Source organism: Macrotis lagotis, chromosome 3 (genome assembly GCF_037893015.1).
Source record: "Macrotis lagotis isolate mMagLag1 chromosome 3, bilby.v1.9.chrom.fasta, whole genome shotgun sequence".
Taxonomy (NCBI): domain Eukaryota; kingdom Metazoa; phylum Chordata; class Mammalia; order Peramelemorphia; family Peramelidae; genus Macrotis; species Macrotis lagotis.
Genome location: NC_133660.1, coordinates 235540339 through 235559431, shown reverse-complemented (window position 1 = coordinate 235559431; position 19093 = coordinate 235540339). Strand labels below are relative to the sequence as shown.

Sequence of the window (19093 nt, the reverse complement as noted above, 5' to 3'; positions counted from 1 at the left end):
ACTGATATGAATGGAAGTAAAAAGAACCAGAAAAACTACATAGGCAATGACTTCAATAATAAAATGAGAAAGAATGGAAAGTGAGCTTTGTATCTACCAAGGATATGTACATGCATCCAATCATTTTTGTTTTCATTTTTAATCAGTATTGCTATGTCAGTCCCCTTGACTTTTTTCAGGAAGGTGGATTTCCAGCTTTGGCATTCTCAAAATAGCTATTATAGGCCCCAAATATCTATGGCATTTGTAAACTTGATATATAGAGTTAGACATTGTTCTCATCATAGTTTGTACTGTCAAGACCTCTATCCTTTACACAGAATATAAAAATTCTGGAGCTGAAAGACTCTCAGTTACCTCTAATACAACTACCTTATTTTACAAAAAAGAAAACTGAGGCCCAGAATGGGAGTATACTTTGCCCAGGATCAAATAGGAAGTTAGCAGCAGAACCAAGAGTTGACTCTGCTGCAGTCCCCACATCTCAAACTCTACTAAAGCCATTATCCCACCAATGGAGGTACTCTTTTCAGTGGTTGAGATCTTAGCCTACCAATGACTTTTTATCTTAGGAAAATCATGCCCATGTCCTCACAGCTAAGTCAACTAGAGACCCTTCTTCTTGACCTTAATACTACTCTGTTTGTGGAGTCAGGAAGACCTAAATTAAATTTAACTAGCTTTTTTAACTCTGGGCTGAGTCTTATCCTGTAAAAATGAGGAGTTTGGAATTTCAGATTTCTTGCACTTCTAAATCTATGAATATAGGTTTCAGAATGTTTTATGAGCCACTAGTACACACACATACACACTCACACACACACACACACACACACACACACACAAACTGATCACCAATGATCTCTGACTTTCACTGCATGATCAGTTCACACTGCTTTCCAAGTGTCCTTGTGGTAGGTAGGAAAGATTGTGCTCATTTTCCCCATTTTCTTTATAGATGAGAAAAACCAGTCCAAAGATGAGAAATGAGAGGTCCAACAGAGGCACTTACTCACACACATTTAAAATAAGCTTAGTCTAATTCTGTGAGACTAAAATATTTTTTTTAATGCCTATGTGTAAAGAATGAAATTCATGACCTGTTGAAATAATTGTGTCTTTCAGTTCTCATCTGCCAGAAGAAAAAAGGGGCCTTGCTGTTTTTCAGTCATTTCAGTTGTGTTCAACTCTTTTTGACCCCATCTAGGGTTTTCTTGCCAAATATATTGGAGTGGTTCCCATTTCCTTTTCCAGTTCATTTTCCAGATGGGTTAAGTGACTTTCCAAGGGTCATACAAATAGCAAGTATCTGAGATCAGATTTGAACTCAGGTCTTCCTCACTTCAGCTTCAATGATTTTTCATTGCACCACCTCACTGCTCTTACAGGTTATTAAGTCCAATCCCTTTTTTTTACAGAAAAAAAAACTTAGTCTAGAGACTGGAAGGGACTTGGTTAAGACTAGAACAACATGCCAACAGTCACTAGAAACCTTTTCTAGAAGATATAATATTACACTAATATATTGTTAACATACAATACTATACTGTAAGAATAATATACTATAAAATCATATTTGGAGGCCTCAGTTTCCTCATCTATAATACTGAGAAGACTTTCAAGATTGTCATCGAGTTTACAATACAAATGGATGGGAATAAATTGACAGATTAGATAAAGGGTAGAAAGAGTGATACATGAGCTTTAGAAACAGTCAGCAAGCATTAACTGCATGACAAATATTGTGCAATCTTCATTGTACTATACATTTTTCATCCCAGTCTTCAGAATCCATCTCAGGAAAGGTTTCCAGTCCCCAAAGGAGTCTGATGGGGTTTTTTGTTTGTTTTTTTTGGAAAGGCAATGGGGTTAAGTGACTTGCTCAAGGCCACATAGCTAGGTAATTATTAAGTGTCTGAGGTCAAATTTGAACTCAGGTCCTCCTGACTCCAGGGCCAGTACTCTATCCACTGCTCCACCTAGCTGCCCAGTCCAATAGTTTTGTGACCTGAATGATTACCATTAGGGAGAGAACCAAGGTTGCCGAATCCATGCTCTCATCCCCACCTCCTTTCTGGTTTTTAAATAGAAACATGCCCTCAGGAATGACTCTTGTTGTATATTAGAGAAAGATGTTGTGCTGAACATGTTATGTGTAAGTGAATGCTCCTGCCATCTTTCTAAATTAATATTGCATCGAGTTCTGCTGAGGCAGTAAATCCAGAGAGATGTGGGCTTGGTTACTGAGCACTGACAATACCAGCCTGGAGATAACTTACGGTAGCTCTCAGTCTCTATATCAGGGTCTTTAAGTAGACATTAGGGGCAAGTTGGGTACCTGCCATTCCAAAAGGGACCCATAATGAGGACAAAGAGCCCCACTGAGAACTATGATTGGACAGGAGAAGTTACTAAGGCAACAGGAGCCTCTTGTGCTCCTCTACCTATGGTAGGCTACAGTAGGCAGGCTGTGGCAAGTTGGCTATCGAGGGATCTAAAGTCCTAGAATTGGGGTAATTCTGAGTTGGAAAGAGATCATTAATCTGAAGTTGGAAAAGACCTTGGAAGTCTCTCGTTGATAAAAGATGAAACAGAAGCCCAAAGTGCTGAAATTGTTTGAGGTTGCATGATAGTCAGTGGCAGAACTCTAGAACCTAGAGCCTTTTCCAAAAAGCACATATATGTTTGTGTGTATTTGTGCATATATTATAGCTCTCTAATATTGCCTCTTTCAAGATCAACTGTTACCTCTTGGTCAGGGCAAGAAAACTGCCTCAGTTCTTCTGCATCTAAAAGAATACTAAGATGGACCAAGTCCCAAATCCAAATGATGAGGCCCACGTGGTGAATAATGGCAAGTCCTTGCAATACAAACTGGATCTCTCAATGTTTAATATATATATATATATATACATATATATATATATATACATATATATATGTATGTATATATATATATATACATATATATATACATATAGATAGATAGATAGATAGATAGATAGACAGACAGATAGATATGTAATAAAAGAAATCATGATGTCTGCTCACACTGGTAGGTTACAAAATAGTGACCTTGCAAGAAAAGAAGGGCCAGAATCCTAGAACTTTAGGATACAAGATTTGGAACAAAGAGGGATATAAATATCACTAAGGGTCATCTGGTGCAATTTCTTCATTTTACAGATGAAGAAACTGAGACCCAATGAAATATAATGGTTTGCTCAAGGTCACACAGCTAGTAACCAGCAGAGGAGAGAGTTGACCCAAGGTCATTTCACCCCCATTTTGAAGTACAAGAAACTGCAGTTTGGGGAGAAAACCTGCTGAGTCACATAATAATCAAGTGGGAGACTCTAAGTCCCAGTGCTCTTTTGCCTATACTACATCACCTTTCTAAGAGCTGGAGAGTTAAATTATAAACTGTATAAGCTAAGCCAAGTGACTATACACCTCTCTGAGACTCAGTTTCTTCATCTGTAAAACCTGATGATCAACCAACATTTGGACTGATGACCCTTGTACTCTCTACTTCCCAAGATTGTTGCAAGGAAGCAATTTTGAGATCTTTAAAGAACAGGAGATGCATGAGTTATTGTTGCTCATTTTTTTGATTTGACAAGTGAATTTTGGATTTCTTACCTTGGTATCAGGGACTAGATAGGCCTGGTACTGTGACCCATTCTTCATTGTTTAAATCTATGCTAAATGACCAATCAAGCTGCTAGGGGTATGGAGACCTTCAATGCAGGCAGGCTCTCCTTTCCTACATTTGGTATGATCCTTGTTCTATAGGGACCAGAGAAGACCTCCAATTAATTATTACTAGAGAACATGAAATCATAAACAAAATTCCTTGTAATAAATTTTTTAAATGAAACTGCATGTTTTATTTACGCGACCGGCCCATCTCGGGCTTTCAATACACCAAAGAAAAACAAACATGCTTTTTTTATCAAACAGAAGTAAGTAAAAAGTATTCAATAGCCTTTCTTTCTGTCTGCACAGCCCAGGACACTCGGGATGGGGTGAGTGGGGAGTGGGAGGGGGATGGGAGGGAGGGGAGGGAGGTGGGGGCTTTTGACTTGTTGAAGAATAAATTGACTTATTTCAATGTGTTGTGCTTGAATTAGGGGCTAGGGTATTTTCTCCGTCTTTGTAGCTGGAAAACAAACAAACTAACAAACAAAAACTTTGACTCCTGAGAGCCAAACAAGCTTTGTTTCTCCCTTTACTTTTAGTTTGGAGATGGAAAAGTAGAAGAAAAAAAAAGCTGTGTAAGAAAGTTTACCCCTAAGTTATATATGCTGCAGTCTGGAGATTGATTCTGGGTCACTAGTCTGTAACCAAGTCCATTTGGAAGATTTCCCTGTGCATGTTGTGATTAGGGGAAGGATTTTCAGATTCCAGTCTCATGATAACAACCCATTTTTCTGTAATGCTTCATAGATTATAATCACTTTCCATGTGCTGATCCTATAAGATAACGGAAGTATTATTGTCATTTATTCATTTATATATTCATGCATACATTTGATCATAAATTTCTTGTTTGTGTGCTTATTTGTTCCTTTGTCTGTTTGCCATTCTATTTGTCCATTTGCCTATTCATTTATCTAATATCTAGCTACCCATTTAGCTACCTATTCATCCAGTTTTCTATCTTATCTGTCTTTCTGTCTGTCTTTTTCTGTTTGTCTATCTCTCTACCTATCTATCTATCTGACATGGTTCTCCTTATCTCACTCCGACTAGAAGTACAATGGTCAGTGAACACTCAGTCCTCCAATCAATACTGAATAGCATGGACACTTCAACTTGCTGTTTTTCCTGTCTGGGTTGGTCCCTCATTTCCCTCCTCTTCACTAACGTGGCGGCTCCTATTTAACAAGGAAAGGGTGAGAAGATGAGGCAGGAAGGGAAAGGGTGCCGAATTAGAGAACATCAGTGAGATTTAACCCTACTGTCTTTCATAACTCCTAAGCTCAAGGCCCCACCCTCAGCCTCCCAGGGGTAACAACTGAGAGCTATAACCCATTTTATAGATAAGGAAACTGAGGTATACACAGGAGTCATCTATCTGGAGTCCAATAATCCAGCAATGAGGTCAAACTATAAATCACATCTCCAAGACCCTAATTCAATATTCTTTCCTCTATAACACAAGGGACATATGGTAGATTTTTCTGTATTACTGTGCTTACTAGTCCAGTTATACTGTTCTCAGTTTCCTAAGGTAGATTAAAGACTCCTTGCCTCAGATCACAACTGTAGTTATGAATCCCTGTCCCAAGGATTCTTACATTATTGTTGTTACAATCTCCTTGGGAGTACATCTGATAAGTGAAAAATCGTAAAGTAAATACCCCCTTCTCTCTGCTTCTTATAGAAATGTAGATTCCATAACATCTCTGCCAAGTGGTCAAGTCAACTATCATTTGTGATGAATTTGTGACCTGATGGGAAGCCTAATCCACTATTGGCCAACTTGATGTTAGTATCATAATGAGGTGAATTCTCTGTAATTTCCCTTTCCTGGTAATAAAACTGCTTTCTAGAACCTCCCTCTTCCAAATTATAGCCCTTCAAATTCCTGAAGAAAGCTAGCCTGTCCAACCCAAGTGTCTTCCAGGTTAGTTATCCCCAGTTGTTTTAACCAGTCCTTGAATGGCATGGAAGTCCCCTTGGTATTGTGTTCATTCTTGAGCTTGTCATTGTTCCTCAAAACATGTGACATTTAAATTATGAGTATAACACAACACTAATAGATAAAATTTATATAATGCCTACAATGTGGCAGTTACTAAGCTTAGTGCTTTACAAATGGTAAAGATACTTTATTTTCATTCTTTGCTTCCTTCTTCCTTCTTCCCTTCTCCCCTCCTTCCTTTTGTTTTCTTTGTCAGTGCCTACTCACTCCCAACCTTTCATACTTCAATAGAAGCCATCTCTTATAAGGGACAGAGTCAAGTAGAACAGATCTGTTTCTTAATCATATCTGAAAATGTACATTTTATTCTGCATCTCTTGCTCTGTGCTTAAGGAAGAGAGGACTTCTGCACTAACCAAAGAGATACATCCAAGAGTAGACTGTGGGCCTCAGAAGTGGACACTGACTCTGACTTAGCAGCCCGATGGAGTGCAGGGTGGAAGGCCTACAAAAAAGGCAACAAATGCTGCTGATTTTAGAATGAGAAGAATGTCCTTCTAGGAGACCTTTAACAAGATCTCCAGACTTGTTTATGTCTCTGTACAAGTTTTTACACCACCAGGTTGCTGAGGAAAGACCATTTAGAGAATCTTAAAATGCTAGAAGGATGGGAATCATCATCATCACCACCACCGCCATCATCATCAAATACCACTACTATCATCAGCACCACCATCCTTGCCAACATCATCATCCTCATTGCCATCATCTTCATCACCACCACCACCATTACCAACATCATCATCACAACCATCACTACCATTACCACCACTACTACCACCACCACCACCGTCATCATCATCATCCTCAAAACTTCCACTCTTCTCTACTCTCCCTAGAAATGTCATCCAGTCCAACTGAGACCCAGAGGAATAAAGTGACTTTTCCAATGTTGCAGAGAGATAACAAAGGGGTGAGGAGTGGACTCACACCTCAATGTTTGTCTTCAAACCCAGCACTCTTTCCACTAAATCATGCTACATCCCACAGGTATAGGACTGGAGCTATGATTTCACTGATATAAGGCACACAAGGTATGAGAAAACTCCCCTCTACTGATGGTGGTCAATACTTACTCTATTTCTTAGTTTTAAATAGCTAACTATAGAAGATATACTGAGAAGTTAGCTGACTTAGCCAAGGTCTCACAGTTCTGTGTTAAGGTGAGACTTGAACCCAAGTCTTTCTGACTTTGAGGTCATCTCTCTATACATTCTTCCACTTTGCCTCTCTGTTGCCTCTAATTAGGGCAACTGAATCTAAAATCTCAAGGTGCTCATTCTAGCTCTGTTCTTAATTAGTGTTACAACCTTCCTTTTTTCTGAACCTGTTTATTCTCTTGTAAAAGAAAGGGGAGGGACCAAATGGTCACTATTCTTATAATTTGTTCTAAGGTTCTCCAAGTTCTGACATTCTAAGACCTGTCTAACTCTGAGCATTCTGGTTCATACTGAATCAAATTCCCTTTCTAAGATACCACATTTACTATCGTATCTAGTTTGTCACTTAAACATACAATGGAATACAAGTCACAGGCCATAGGAGACAAGATAAATGACCCCTCTCTGAGATGTTTAGAAACATTTCTTCAGTTTGCATTCAGCCTATAGACTTCTGTTTGTTCAAGGACATGCACCTTTGAATAACTACATTATAATACTAATCATTTATTTATAAAGCATCTTTCCAGCATAGATACAATTATTAGCTTAGGGCCAGTTCACTGGAAAAATAGGTGGAGATTATGTCTCAGAATATACTAGGCAGCATCCCCAGCTAGGGATGGGATCACCTACTTCATTTGCTTTCTCTCAGCCAGGATTTTACCAAGAAAGAATTTGTATTGGGGCTTCAAAAATGCCAAGAACTTTCCCTGTTCCATCGGGGGCTACCATTATCATCATTTAGAACAGAAGATGGACGAGCAGAGAAGTATTTTAGAACATAAAACATACAATTATCTGAACTGGAAGAGACATTAGAAAATGAACCACATGGCATGCCAAAGTTAGATTGTAGGATGTCAGGTCGAGAAAATACCTTGGGATATATAGTCATCATCATCTTGCTCATCAAGAAGTAATCATGCCTTTGTGCGCTGCCCAGAAGAGGGGTCCATACGGCCTTGTTCATGGTTTCCATCGTAACTTTCAAGGGAAACTTTCACAATGTCTGGAGCCCTGGATGTCTTGCAGATGAAGGAGGAGGATGTCCTCAAATTCCTTGCTGCGGGCACCCATTTGGGTGGCACCAATTTGGACTTCCAGATGGAACAGTATATCTACAAAAGGAAGAGTGACGGCATCTATATCATTAATTTGAAGAGAACTTGGGAAAAACTTCTGCTGGCAGTTCGTGCCATTGTTGCCATTGAAAATCCAGCTGATGTTAGTGTCATCTCATCCAGGAACACTGGCCAGAGAGCTGTTCTGAAATTTGCTGCTGCCACTGCTGCCACACCTATTGCTGGATGCTTCACCCCGGGCACCTTCACTAACCAGATCCAGGCAGCTTTCAGGGAGCCTCGCCTCTTGGTGGTCACTGATCCTCGTGCAGATAATCAGCCTTTGACTGAAGCATCATATGTTAACCTTCCAACCATTGCACTGTGCAACACAGACTCCCCTCTTTGCTATGTGGACATTGCCATTCCATGTAACAACAAGGGAGCTCACTCAGTGGGTCTGATGTGGTGTATGCTGGCCCGAGAAGTCCTGCGGATGCGTGGTACAATCTCCCGTGAGCACCCATGGGAGGTCATGCCTGATCTTTACTTCTACAGAGATCCAGAGGAGATTGAAAAGGAAGAGCAGGCCGCAGCTGAGAAGGCAGGGACAAAGGAGGAATTTCAGGGTGAATGGACTACACCTGCCCCATAATTCACTGCTGCTCAGCCAGAGGTGGCTGATTGGTCTGAGGGCGTCCAGGTGCCATCTGTGCCCATTCAGCAGTTCCCTACTAAAGATTGGAGTGCTCAGCTGGCTACTGAGGACTGGTCTGCAGCTCCTACTGCTCAGGCCACTGAATGGGTAGGAACTACCACAGAGTGGTCCTACGTTTTACCCAGATGCTCTAATAGTGTTGGAAAACTGCAGATGGAAAATAAACATTGGTTTCTTAAAAAAAAAAAGAAGTAATCATTAGTTTGTTTAAACAATTATTCAAATTTATATAAGAGGGGAATCCAAGTGAGTTATCTTCTCCTTTTCCTTCTCTTCCGTTTTCCTTCTGTTCCCTTCCTCCTTTCCCCCTTCCTTTCTTTCCCTTCTTTCCTTTCTTTTCCTTTCATTTCCTTCCCCCCTTTCCTTCTATTTTTCTTCCTTTCACTCCCCTTCCCTTTCTTTCCTTATTTTTTTCAACCAATCTTTATATAACATGGACATCCAAAATGATTGCCCATTCACACCTTGTTCCCAAGAAACATCTAATAACTAAGCACAATGCCTATCAGCTTCCCCAAGCTACTTGCTTCTAGGTAGCTTATTTCCTGCATTCCATAACTTTCTCTTCATATTTTCAACTCTAAGCAATATCTCCCTTTTACTAATACTGTCCCTGACATCCTTATTAATAAAGTATTAAGTGAATGATTTGTCAGCACTTGAAAAAGAAGGTAGTGATTGCTGCAATATAGCATAGGTTCACTGAGAATACATGACTCCAGAATATCCCAATTTACTTTTTTGGGGGGAGGGGTCCCTATACTGGACCTAGATATTCCTTTCTGATGTGACATCTTATGTTGAAAGTGATCATAGTTCCCATAATTATTCATCATGCTCAAAGAAATGGTAGTAGAGTACTAATCCAGGCAGGTTCTCCATATTGGTAAGGTGTGAAGCATGTGGTCACTAATCAGTAATGGTTGAGGATAGTCTATCTAATATCAGAAACCCAACACTAGAAGGTTAGCCATAGCTCTTTTTAAAAATCATCTTAACTTAGAGATACCATTTACTAAATCAATGAAAGGCTGTTAGCTGTCCATAAAGATAGTACCAATCCTAATGCAATCATGGATCCTTGGAATGTTGAGGTAAGTGTTAAAATAATAATAAGAATAACAGGTAGCATTTATATAGTACTTAAAGTTTTACAAAATGCTTTGTTCATACTATCTAACTTGATCTTCACAGCCACAACTCTGTAAAATTAAAGACCATTATTATTCCTATTTTTACAGAGGAGGCAAGTGAGGGAGAGGATGGTTAAATAATCATCTGAAGCAGGATTTGGACTCAGGTCTTCCTGATTCTATGTCCAACACTCTATATCAGCTGCCAAACAATACCACCTATTAGCATAGCAAACCATGGAAAGGCTCTAGCCAGAGGGAACATGGATTTCAGATAAGTAGTTTCCAGAGTCTTTCATAATATCCTTGGGCACAGGATGGAGGGGCATAATCTGGATAAAAACATCATTTGCCAGATCTAGAGTGATGAGGAGTCTAAATGAGGAGTGATGAATGAATTTATTTCAACATGGACAGGTGTTTCTACTGAAATGACATGAGCATTTGTCCTGGTTCAATGGTGTTCATTATTTGTACCAATGATTTATAAGAAGGCATATCCATCAGATTGTTCAGTAATCTTTTGAGACTCTTCCTAACTCCATTTGGGGTTTTCTTGTCTTTTCTTTATACAGCTCATCTTATAAATGAGGAAACCAGGGCAAACAGAGTAAAAGACACAGTAAGTATCTGAGGCCAGATTTGAACTAAGTAAGATGAATCTTTCTGACCTCAAATTGAGTGCTCTATACACTGAATGACTTAATTACCCATCATCAGATTATGTGAAGCAAGACTTTCATTCCAAAAGAACTCAGAATGGATTGATAGGGTTAAACTTAATAATGAGACTTAATATGCAAATATGGAAGCAAAAGTATTAAATACATCCTAAAAAAATTCAATAAAGGGATTCTGAAGAACGGATTAAATGGTAGCTAAATAATTTAATTCTAAAGTCTTGTTCTATCAAAGAACAAGTTATACACACAATACATAATTTCATCAAAGAAAATGACAAAAATAAATGACATTATAACAAAACTTTTGGGAAGCAGCCAAAGCAGTCATTAGGGGAAAATATATTTCTAAATGCCTTCATCAACAAAAGAGAGAAACAGCAAGTCAATGAATTAAGCCATGAAATTAAATACATTGGGAAAACCACAACTAAAAGTGCATACATACAAAAATATAAATTATGAAAATCAAGCAAGAGATAAACAAAAAAGAAGCATTAAATTGTCATAAAAAACTATAAACTGCTTTTTTGGAAAAATCTAATAAAGTAGATAAATATTAGTCAAAGTGTACAAAGAAAAATAGCAAATTATTATGTTCAAAAAAGAAAAGATAACAGAGGCAAAGTAGAGATTATTTTTCCCCAATTATATGAAAGCAAAAATGATAAATAAAATAAATATTTTAAAAATATAAAATAACAATTAAAGAACAAGAAAGAGAGAATTTAAATAATCCAATCTTAGGAAATATAAATTGAACAAATCATAATGGAAATCCCAAAGGAAATATAACCCCCAGGATAATGTGGATATACAAATGAATTCCATCAAACAATTTAAAGAACAATTCATTTCAATTCATAAATTACTTGCAGAAATAGGCTAAAAGGATCCTACTAAACTCCTTCTATGAAGTTATTTTATCTAAGCCATGAGGGATGAAAAAGAGAATGAAAGTTATTAAATATTTCCAATATCTAATATTCAATATTCCAACTGAAAATTAAATAAAATCTTACTCAATGGATTATAAAATATTAAACTAAGTATGTGCCATAGACATGTTAGGAAATGAGAAATTCAGAGTTGGTTCTATATTAAGAAAACTATAAACATAATCGAATATAACAAAACAAAATTCTAAATCACATTGTTATATCAATGGATACAGAAAAGGCATTTGACAAAATACAACTTATAGTGAGAAAATATTTAAAAATAATATGAGGAATAGCATCTATCCAAAACTAAGATCTAGCATCATCTGTAATAAATACTAGAGGCTTTTCCAATAAATCAGAGGTAAAACAAGGATGCCCATTGTCACTATTGTTATTTGATATAATTTTTAAAATGCTAAATATAGCATTAAGACAACAAATAGAAATTAAGAGAATAGGCAAAGGCAAAGATGAAAGAAATAATATAAACCTTTGCACATAACTTGATGGCTTGTTTAGAGAATCAACTAAATTTAATTGAAGTTAATAAAGCACAAATATATATGTATATATATATATAAGTTACAGACATACACGTACATACATACATATATGCATAGATACATATGAATACTGATATAGATATATATCTGTCAGAGTTGTATGCTTTTGTACTACCAAAGTGGAAAGTCTTGAAGTACAAGCCCAATAATTGGATTGGCTTCTGTAGCTAATTGAAAAGAGGATCCTCACTAAAGGACTGTAAACTCAATGGGTTCATGAACATAGAGCTGAGATCCATCTTGAATGTCACCTAATCAAATCAATCATTTTATAGATAAGGAAATGGAGTCAGTGAGAGGTCAAATAATTTGCCACCTTGGGGTGGCAAAGTAAGTGTAAAGATGGAATAAAATCCCAAGCTCCTTAAATTATCTTTTTTAGAACATCATGCAGCCTCCCCCATTCAAGTGTTGTTATTTTGTGCCACAGCTTCCCCATATGCAATGAAAGTATTGGACAAGAGAGCCTCCAAGGAGCATATACATTCATATCTGATTTTCTGTGAGTTAACTACATACAACCTAAAAAGCTTCCAATTGTTTCCAAGTTTATTTCTTATTTCAAATGACATGATACTGGAAAAAATGGGATATTGATATAATACATTGAAAACTTTGAAAAAAGACTTTTTAGTGGCCTAGAATACTATCACTACTATTGCTACTACTACAACTACTATTACAACTTCTACCATTACTACTAGCATTATCACTACTACTGCCACTACCACAACCATTACTAATACTGCTACTTCAACTGCCATCAATTCCACTATCACTACCACTATTAAAAACAACTACTACTACCACTACTACTACCACTACTACTACCACCACTACATACTTCTCTTCCTCCTCCTCACTGGCATTTATATACCAGTTTAAGGCTTCCAAAGTAGTTTATAAATATTTTAACAACAACTTTGGGAGGTAGATGCTGTTATTGATCCTCATTGTATAGTTAAGGAAATGGAAGTTGTGACTTGCCTAGTTGGATGTATCTGGTTAAGTGTTTGAGGTTGAATTTGAACTCGTCTTCCTGACTCCAGCTCTCTACTGCATTATGTAACTGTTAGATGGCATAAATCTATATTTTAAAAAAGCTAAATTTATTAGGAACATAAAGCAAACTTGTGTTTTAAAAAATGAATTGACTACATAAGTACAAGATGAGGAAGTTAAAAACTCCTTTGAAAAATGGTCTAGGGGGTCTTAAGTAAAATGTAACTTCAATGGGAATCAACAATATGATGGGCTTCCAAAAAGGATAATAAACTCTTAGGTAGCATTAAGAGAGCCATGATATCCCAAATAAGGGAGATTATAGTCCCTTTCCTTGGTCACATTTCAAGTATTATGTTCAATCCTGGCAATGTATAATAAGGACATTAATATGCCAGAGTACATACAGCAGAGAACATTCTTTAGTAAATAAGAGGCTATTCAGCAGTGTACTAAAAAAGACAAGCCATTCCTGATCTCAAGTATCTCACAGATAAATGTAAGGATTGGTTAAAGAACTGGATTTTCTTTAAAGAAGAGAAGACCTAGAAGGACTAAGATACTTGACTTAGGGTATGTGGCAACTCATTTTTTTTCTTGGTTTAACTAATCAATCAATTAGTATTTATTAAACACTTTTGTATATATTAGGTGGTAGAGAAGGAAATGGCAAATAGCTCCAGGATTTTTTTGCCAAGAAAACCCCAAATGGGGTCATGAGAGTTGGACATGACTGGAAAAGAACTTAACCATAGCAATAGTTCAAGTAAGGAGCTAAATGCTCAGTGGATAGAGCATTGAGTCTGGATTCAGGAAGACCTGAGTTCAGATTTAGCCTCAGTTACTTTCTAGCTGTGTAACACTGACAAATCACAGTTTTAATTCACTAGAAAAGGAAATGAAAAACCTCTCCAGCATCTTTGCCAAGAAATCCCAAGGAATGGTATAGTCCATGGGTCATGGAAAGTTAGATGCAATTAAACAACTAAACAACAAAAATATTATATCAGGTACTGTGTTAGATACTGGGGAATGAAATAATTTCTATTTAATCAGCTTATGTTCTAATGGAGAAGATAACATACATTTATATACACACAGTATAAATAAAACATTAAATACAAATGCATACGAAACAGTTAAGTACATGGTAGTTTTGCAGAGAAGGGACAATTTGTTGGGAGAATAAGAAAAAAGCTTCTCTAATAAATAATACTTATGAGGCCCGAGTTTCATCATTAAGGACCCTAGGAAGTAGAGATAAAGATAGCATATATTTTACTCATGGGAATGATCTAGGGACAAAAGTGGGAGAAATGAAGTGTCCAGAAAGGGGAAGATTTGGGCTTCTGGAAAGAGAGAGAGAGAGATAGAGAGATAGAGAGAGAGAGAGAGAGAGAGAGAGAGAGAGAGAGAGAGAGAGAGAGAGAGAGAGTCAAAGAGAAAATCAGAGAAAGACAGACAGAAATATAGAGAAAGACAGAGACAGAGACAGAGAGAATATAATGAAGGGAGTCTGAAAAACCTGAGTTAAAATTTCAAGTTGGATACATGCTATTTGTGTGATCTTGGGTAAGTCACTTCAGCTCTCAGTGACTAAGGCAGCTTTTGAATTTTATATGTTGCAGAGTAGGTGCTAATCCACATAGGTAGAGAGAGAATCCTCAACAGGAGGATTATTCCAATGAAATCAAAGATTTGATCTTTTTTTTTTTAATTTTTGGTTTTTTTAGAGAAAAAAGATGACAACTTTCATGAACACTTGGAACTGTCCCAAACTGGAAACATCTGTTTCAAGGAGGGCTGGGCTGGGTCGGGAACTCCTTAGAACCAGAAGTTTTCCATCTGAGTTGAAATGTCAGGGATGTCTTCTAACTCTGAGATTCTGTGATAGAACTGAAAAGTCGAATATCATTCTTAAGACTTTTTAGCCTTTTATGATTTCTCCTACACCTTCAGGTAGCCCAGGGTCCCCTGCACACTGTAGGGGCCCAGTCAGTGCATCTTTGCTGAGAGATTAGCCCAAGAATCAGGGACCTTTTTCTCTGCTTCCAACTTTCTGTTGATTCTTACTGGTCTTTTGTGCTCCATAGGAACATCCAGTTACAGGGCAGGGCACCCATCAAAGGCTTCTCTTCAGGTCGGCCCCCTTACTAGCTCAGCCTCCTTTCAAAGGCAGCTATGCCTCCCACCCTCCTTTGCCCCAGACACATCAAAAGCCCTTTGCTCAGAAGTTTGGGCAGCCCTTGTTCTGATCATCAGTTGTAGCTTTGGCAGGGACTACTGCCGGTCAAACGACTGAGTGCCCAAAGCCCAGGATCCTAAGGGGGGACATCAGAGACCCAGAAATATGCCTGGGCAGCCCCTGGAGCAGAATGCTTTAGGGCTCTCTCTTGAGGTAGGTACTGGAGGAGGAAGGCAGGGGGTGAAGAACTGAGGGACCTGCTGATGAAGAGGCTTCATACAGCAAGGCAGGAGACAAAATTCTCCCAGGCAGGAAAATAGAATCCTTCTTCTTTCAGAGTTTGGTTTGCCAAGGTGCAAGCATCTTTCCTAAAATGAATGGGCTTCTGAGGGAATTATTCACTTCACTCTTACACACACACACACACACACACACACACACACACACACACACTCATACCAAGATGCAAACACAGACACATACATACACAGAAACAAAAATAGATGGACAAAATTATCCATAAAAGACACAAAATATATGTAAACATAGTCACATACAGACAAGCCTAGGCACACAGATGCTTATGTACATCGTTTTGTCCACAGATACACATTTGCATAAATATGTGAACATAATCTCACAGAAATTGACAAGCTATCCCAAAAGTCTGAATGCAGTTTTAAGATTTACTAGCTTCCTACTCTAAGATTGTAGGGACTTCCTGTAAATGCTAATAGCTATACTTATGTCTAGGTTTACTCATAAACAGGTAGATAGACACCTATCTGCACCTATGTGTGCAGATGTACACATACAGACATTCCAGTGAATACACAACCATCCATAGAGAATCTCACGCAAGTATGATCAGAATGTCTAGGGTCTAACCAACTCTGAATCCTTATTTGTCAACAATCCCACATGTCTCTATCTTCTGGATGATGATAGCATGAGAGATTTTAGCATATGTCTTGTCATATAGTTAATCCTCCTGATCATCATGCTTCTTATCTCTTTCTCAGTCTGAAATGAGGGGCTGAGATATAAAGTTCAAGACCAGAAGCTGACTGGAAGTAGAGCTGGAACTTTGATTTCAAGTGTTTTCTGATGGCGTCAATGGGGAATTCATAGTATAAATGAATCTTCATCTCCTTGGGATGGATCTCAGTGGTCCACAGTGAACCAAGTAACTATGTTCCAGGTACTAGATTAAATTCTAGGGATACAAAAATAAAAATGGAATCCTTTCTGACTTCAATTAGCTTTCATTCAACCTGAAGTAACATCTAACTATAAGCAAATCCATTCTCCAACCCATGTCTGAACAAGAATCCCTCCTTCTATGTGCTTGACCATCAGCATCGTCTGTTTGAAGATGCCCACAGAAAAAGGATCTACTGACTTCTAAGGGAGGTCATTCCCTTCATAAATTGATGTCTTGGCAACTCCCACCCAAGGCTCAGGAATGGTGGTCTCTGAACCAAAGAGGGAGGGAAATTGCTTCTTCCATTCCCACAAAGATGCTGCACTCTAGTTGGCACCCCTCTAAGGCTGGCAGAAACAGCTGGTTCAGTGAAAAGAGTCCTAGACTCAGAATCAGAAGATCTGGGTTTAAAATCAATAAGCAGCTCTTACTCCTTGTGAAATGTCAGGCAAGTCAGTTCTTGTCCCCAAACCTCAGTTTCCTCCACCATAAAATAGGGCATTTCATCAATTGGAGTGACATTGCACAGGGAGTGTTGATGGACTTGTTAAGAAATCTTGGTCACATCCTCTGGGTCCTATATAAACTATGAAGTCAGTTTGGGTCCCAAGAGATATGGGTGTTTGACAGGGTGGAAAAGAGGGAATTGCAGCTAAACACAAGAAAAGGAATCCATGGGAAGATGAGAAGGGTGGGAATAAATATTTATTTAGCTATTATTATGTGCCAAATATTGCAAAATATTTCTCAAATATCATCTCATTGGATCTTCACAACCACCCTACTAGGTAGATGCTGTTACTATCACCTTTTACAATTGAGGAAACTGAGGCAAACAGAGGTAAATTGACTTGTTCATGGATGTAGAGTAGCTTCCTGAAGTTGAATTTGAACTCAAATCTTCCTGACTTTAGTTTCAATGCCATCTAGTTATCTCTAGAAGATGGAGAAGCAGAGCCCTCGTCCTCAGGCTTAGTTTCCCTCCTCCTCCTCCCATCTTGACAATAGCATGATCTTCTGAATTTAAGAGGTTCCTATCTTCCCAATGGACATTCTAATAGCATCCTTGGAATGGCTGTTGGCAGTACCTTCATATGTAGCTAAGGACAGCCTGGACATAGATTCAAGGCTCTCCAAAGAGCTCATTAAGGGGGCAGTGAAGTAGCATAAAGACTAGAGCCTTGGAGTCAGGAGGACCTGAGTTCAAATCCAGACTCAGACACTTAATAATTACATGGCTGTGTGACCCTGGGCAAGTCACTTAACCCAACTACCTTGCGAAAATAAAAAAAGATTAAAGATTAAAAAAGATAAAAAAAAAATAAAAGATTCATTAAAAAGCTATCTATAGGGGCAGCTAAGTGGCACAGTGGATGCACTGGCCCTGGAGTCAGGAGTACCTGAGTTCAAATCCAACCTCAGACACTTAATAATTACCTAGCTGTGTGGTCTTGGGCAAGCCACTTAACCCCATTTGCCTTGCAAAAATTGTTTTTTTATAAAAGCTATCTATACTTAAAGGAAACATTTGTAAGACTCTAGAAGAAGAGACTTCCAGGAAGGAATAAGTATTTATTGTCTACTATGTCCCCAACACTATGCTAAGCACCTAAAAAAAAATAGATCCTCAGATCTGCATGGTGGGTACTATTATTATATCCATTTTTTTACAGTTATGAAAACTGAGATAGATAGAGACCAAGTTCATACACTTAGGCTTAGAGTTGTTCAGCTAATAAATGTCTGAGGCCAAATTTGAACTCAAATCTTCCTGACTGTGGGCTCAGTTCTCTACTCAATGTAACCCAGATATTCCTTTGACCCATTTGCTTTCTAAATTTATACCTACTCTTTTCTTCTGGATTTTGAACATTCTAGTAGGAGTGGACCATAGACTTTAGAGGTTACATCTTTTGTACTAGCAGTTCTTCTAAAGCTCCTTAGTAATTACCCATTTATACAGGGTGGCTAGGTGGCGCAGTGGATAGAGCACCAGCCCTGGAGTCAGGAGGACCTGCGTTCAAATGTGACCTCAGACACTTAATAATTACCTAGCTGTGTGGCCTTGGGCAAGCCACTTAACCCCATTTGCCTTGCAAAAACCTAAAAAAATAATACTCAAGCCAATTATTTGACTAAGTGGCTGAAAATATATTCGAATGTATTAGAATGGAGGTTCAAGTAAATAGCATTAGAAAAGTTTCTTCAATACCTCAAGGATTCCTGTGGAACCCTGAGGGTATTTGACAGAAAATTTTCAATTTCTCAGAGTCATCCATGTTAGTGGAATGTTATTTATCTCAGACCATATGATAAACAAAAGCATAGGAAAAGAGAAAACAAAAACATTCTCTTTTTTTTTTTGCAGGAAATATCTTGTTTTACTTTGATTCCCTGAGAATTAATAACAACCAGAAATCAAGATAATAACTTCAGTAAGCCAGCAGGATCCATACAAATTATCTTTTTTTCCTATGCATAACTAACAAAGTCTAAAAGGAAAGATTAGGAAGAGAAATTCCATTTATAATGACAATAAATAGTGCAGAAGAAATCCACCAAGATAAATATAAATGCAAGTTTATAGAAAGAAAATAAGTAAATAATTAGAGAGAGATTTCAATGTTCATGGCCGAACTACAGCAAAAGACCAAAAAGGATGCTAAATTTATTCCAGTGGATAGAAACTTGGTCTTAAAGACAGAAGACACAGTCTGAAGTCCTATCTCT

General features: G+C 37.9%; 1 protein-coding gene and 1 long non-coding RNA gene across 2 annotated transcripts; both read left to right on the top strand.

Annotated features, from left to right (window-relative positions):
- Positions 1 to 5555: 5555 nt before the first annotated feature.
- LOC141516490 (uncharacterized) lies at positions 5556 to 16391 on the top strand. Its single transcript, XR_012476710.1, has 3 exons — positions 5556 to 5632; positions 10361 to 10407; positions 16182 to 16391. It is a non-coding gene; the product is annotated as an uncharacterized LOC141516490 (long non-coding RNA).
- LOC141516489 (small ribosomal subunit protein uS2-like) lies at positions 7865 to 8797 on the top strand. The gene has a single exon (XM_074227554.1). The coding sequence runs from the start codon at positions 7879 to 7881 to the stop codon at positions 8587 to 8589; it is 711 nt and encodes a 236-aa protein (XP_074083655.1). The 5' UTR covers positions 7865 to 7878; the 3' UTR covers positions 8590 to 8797.
- Positions 16392 to 19093: the final 2702 nt, after the last annotated feature.

Bases quoted from the DNA above. Each gene is read 5' to 3' on its own strand.
- LOC141516489 (XM_074227554.1), top strand. From the start codon at position 7,879: ATGTCTGGAGCCCTGGATGTCTTGCAGATGAAGGAGGAGGATGTCCTC.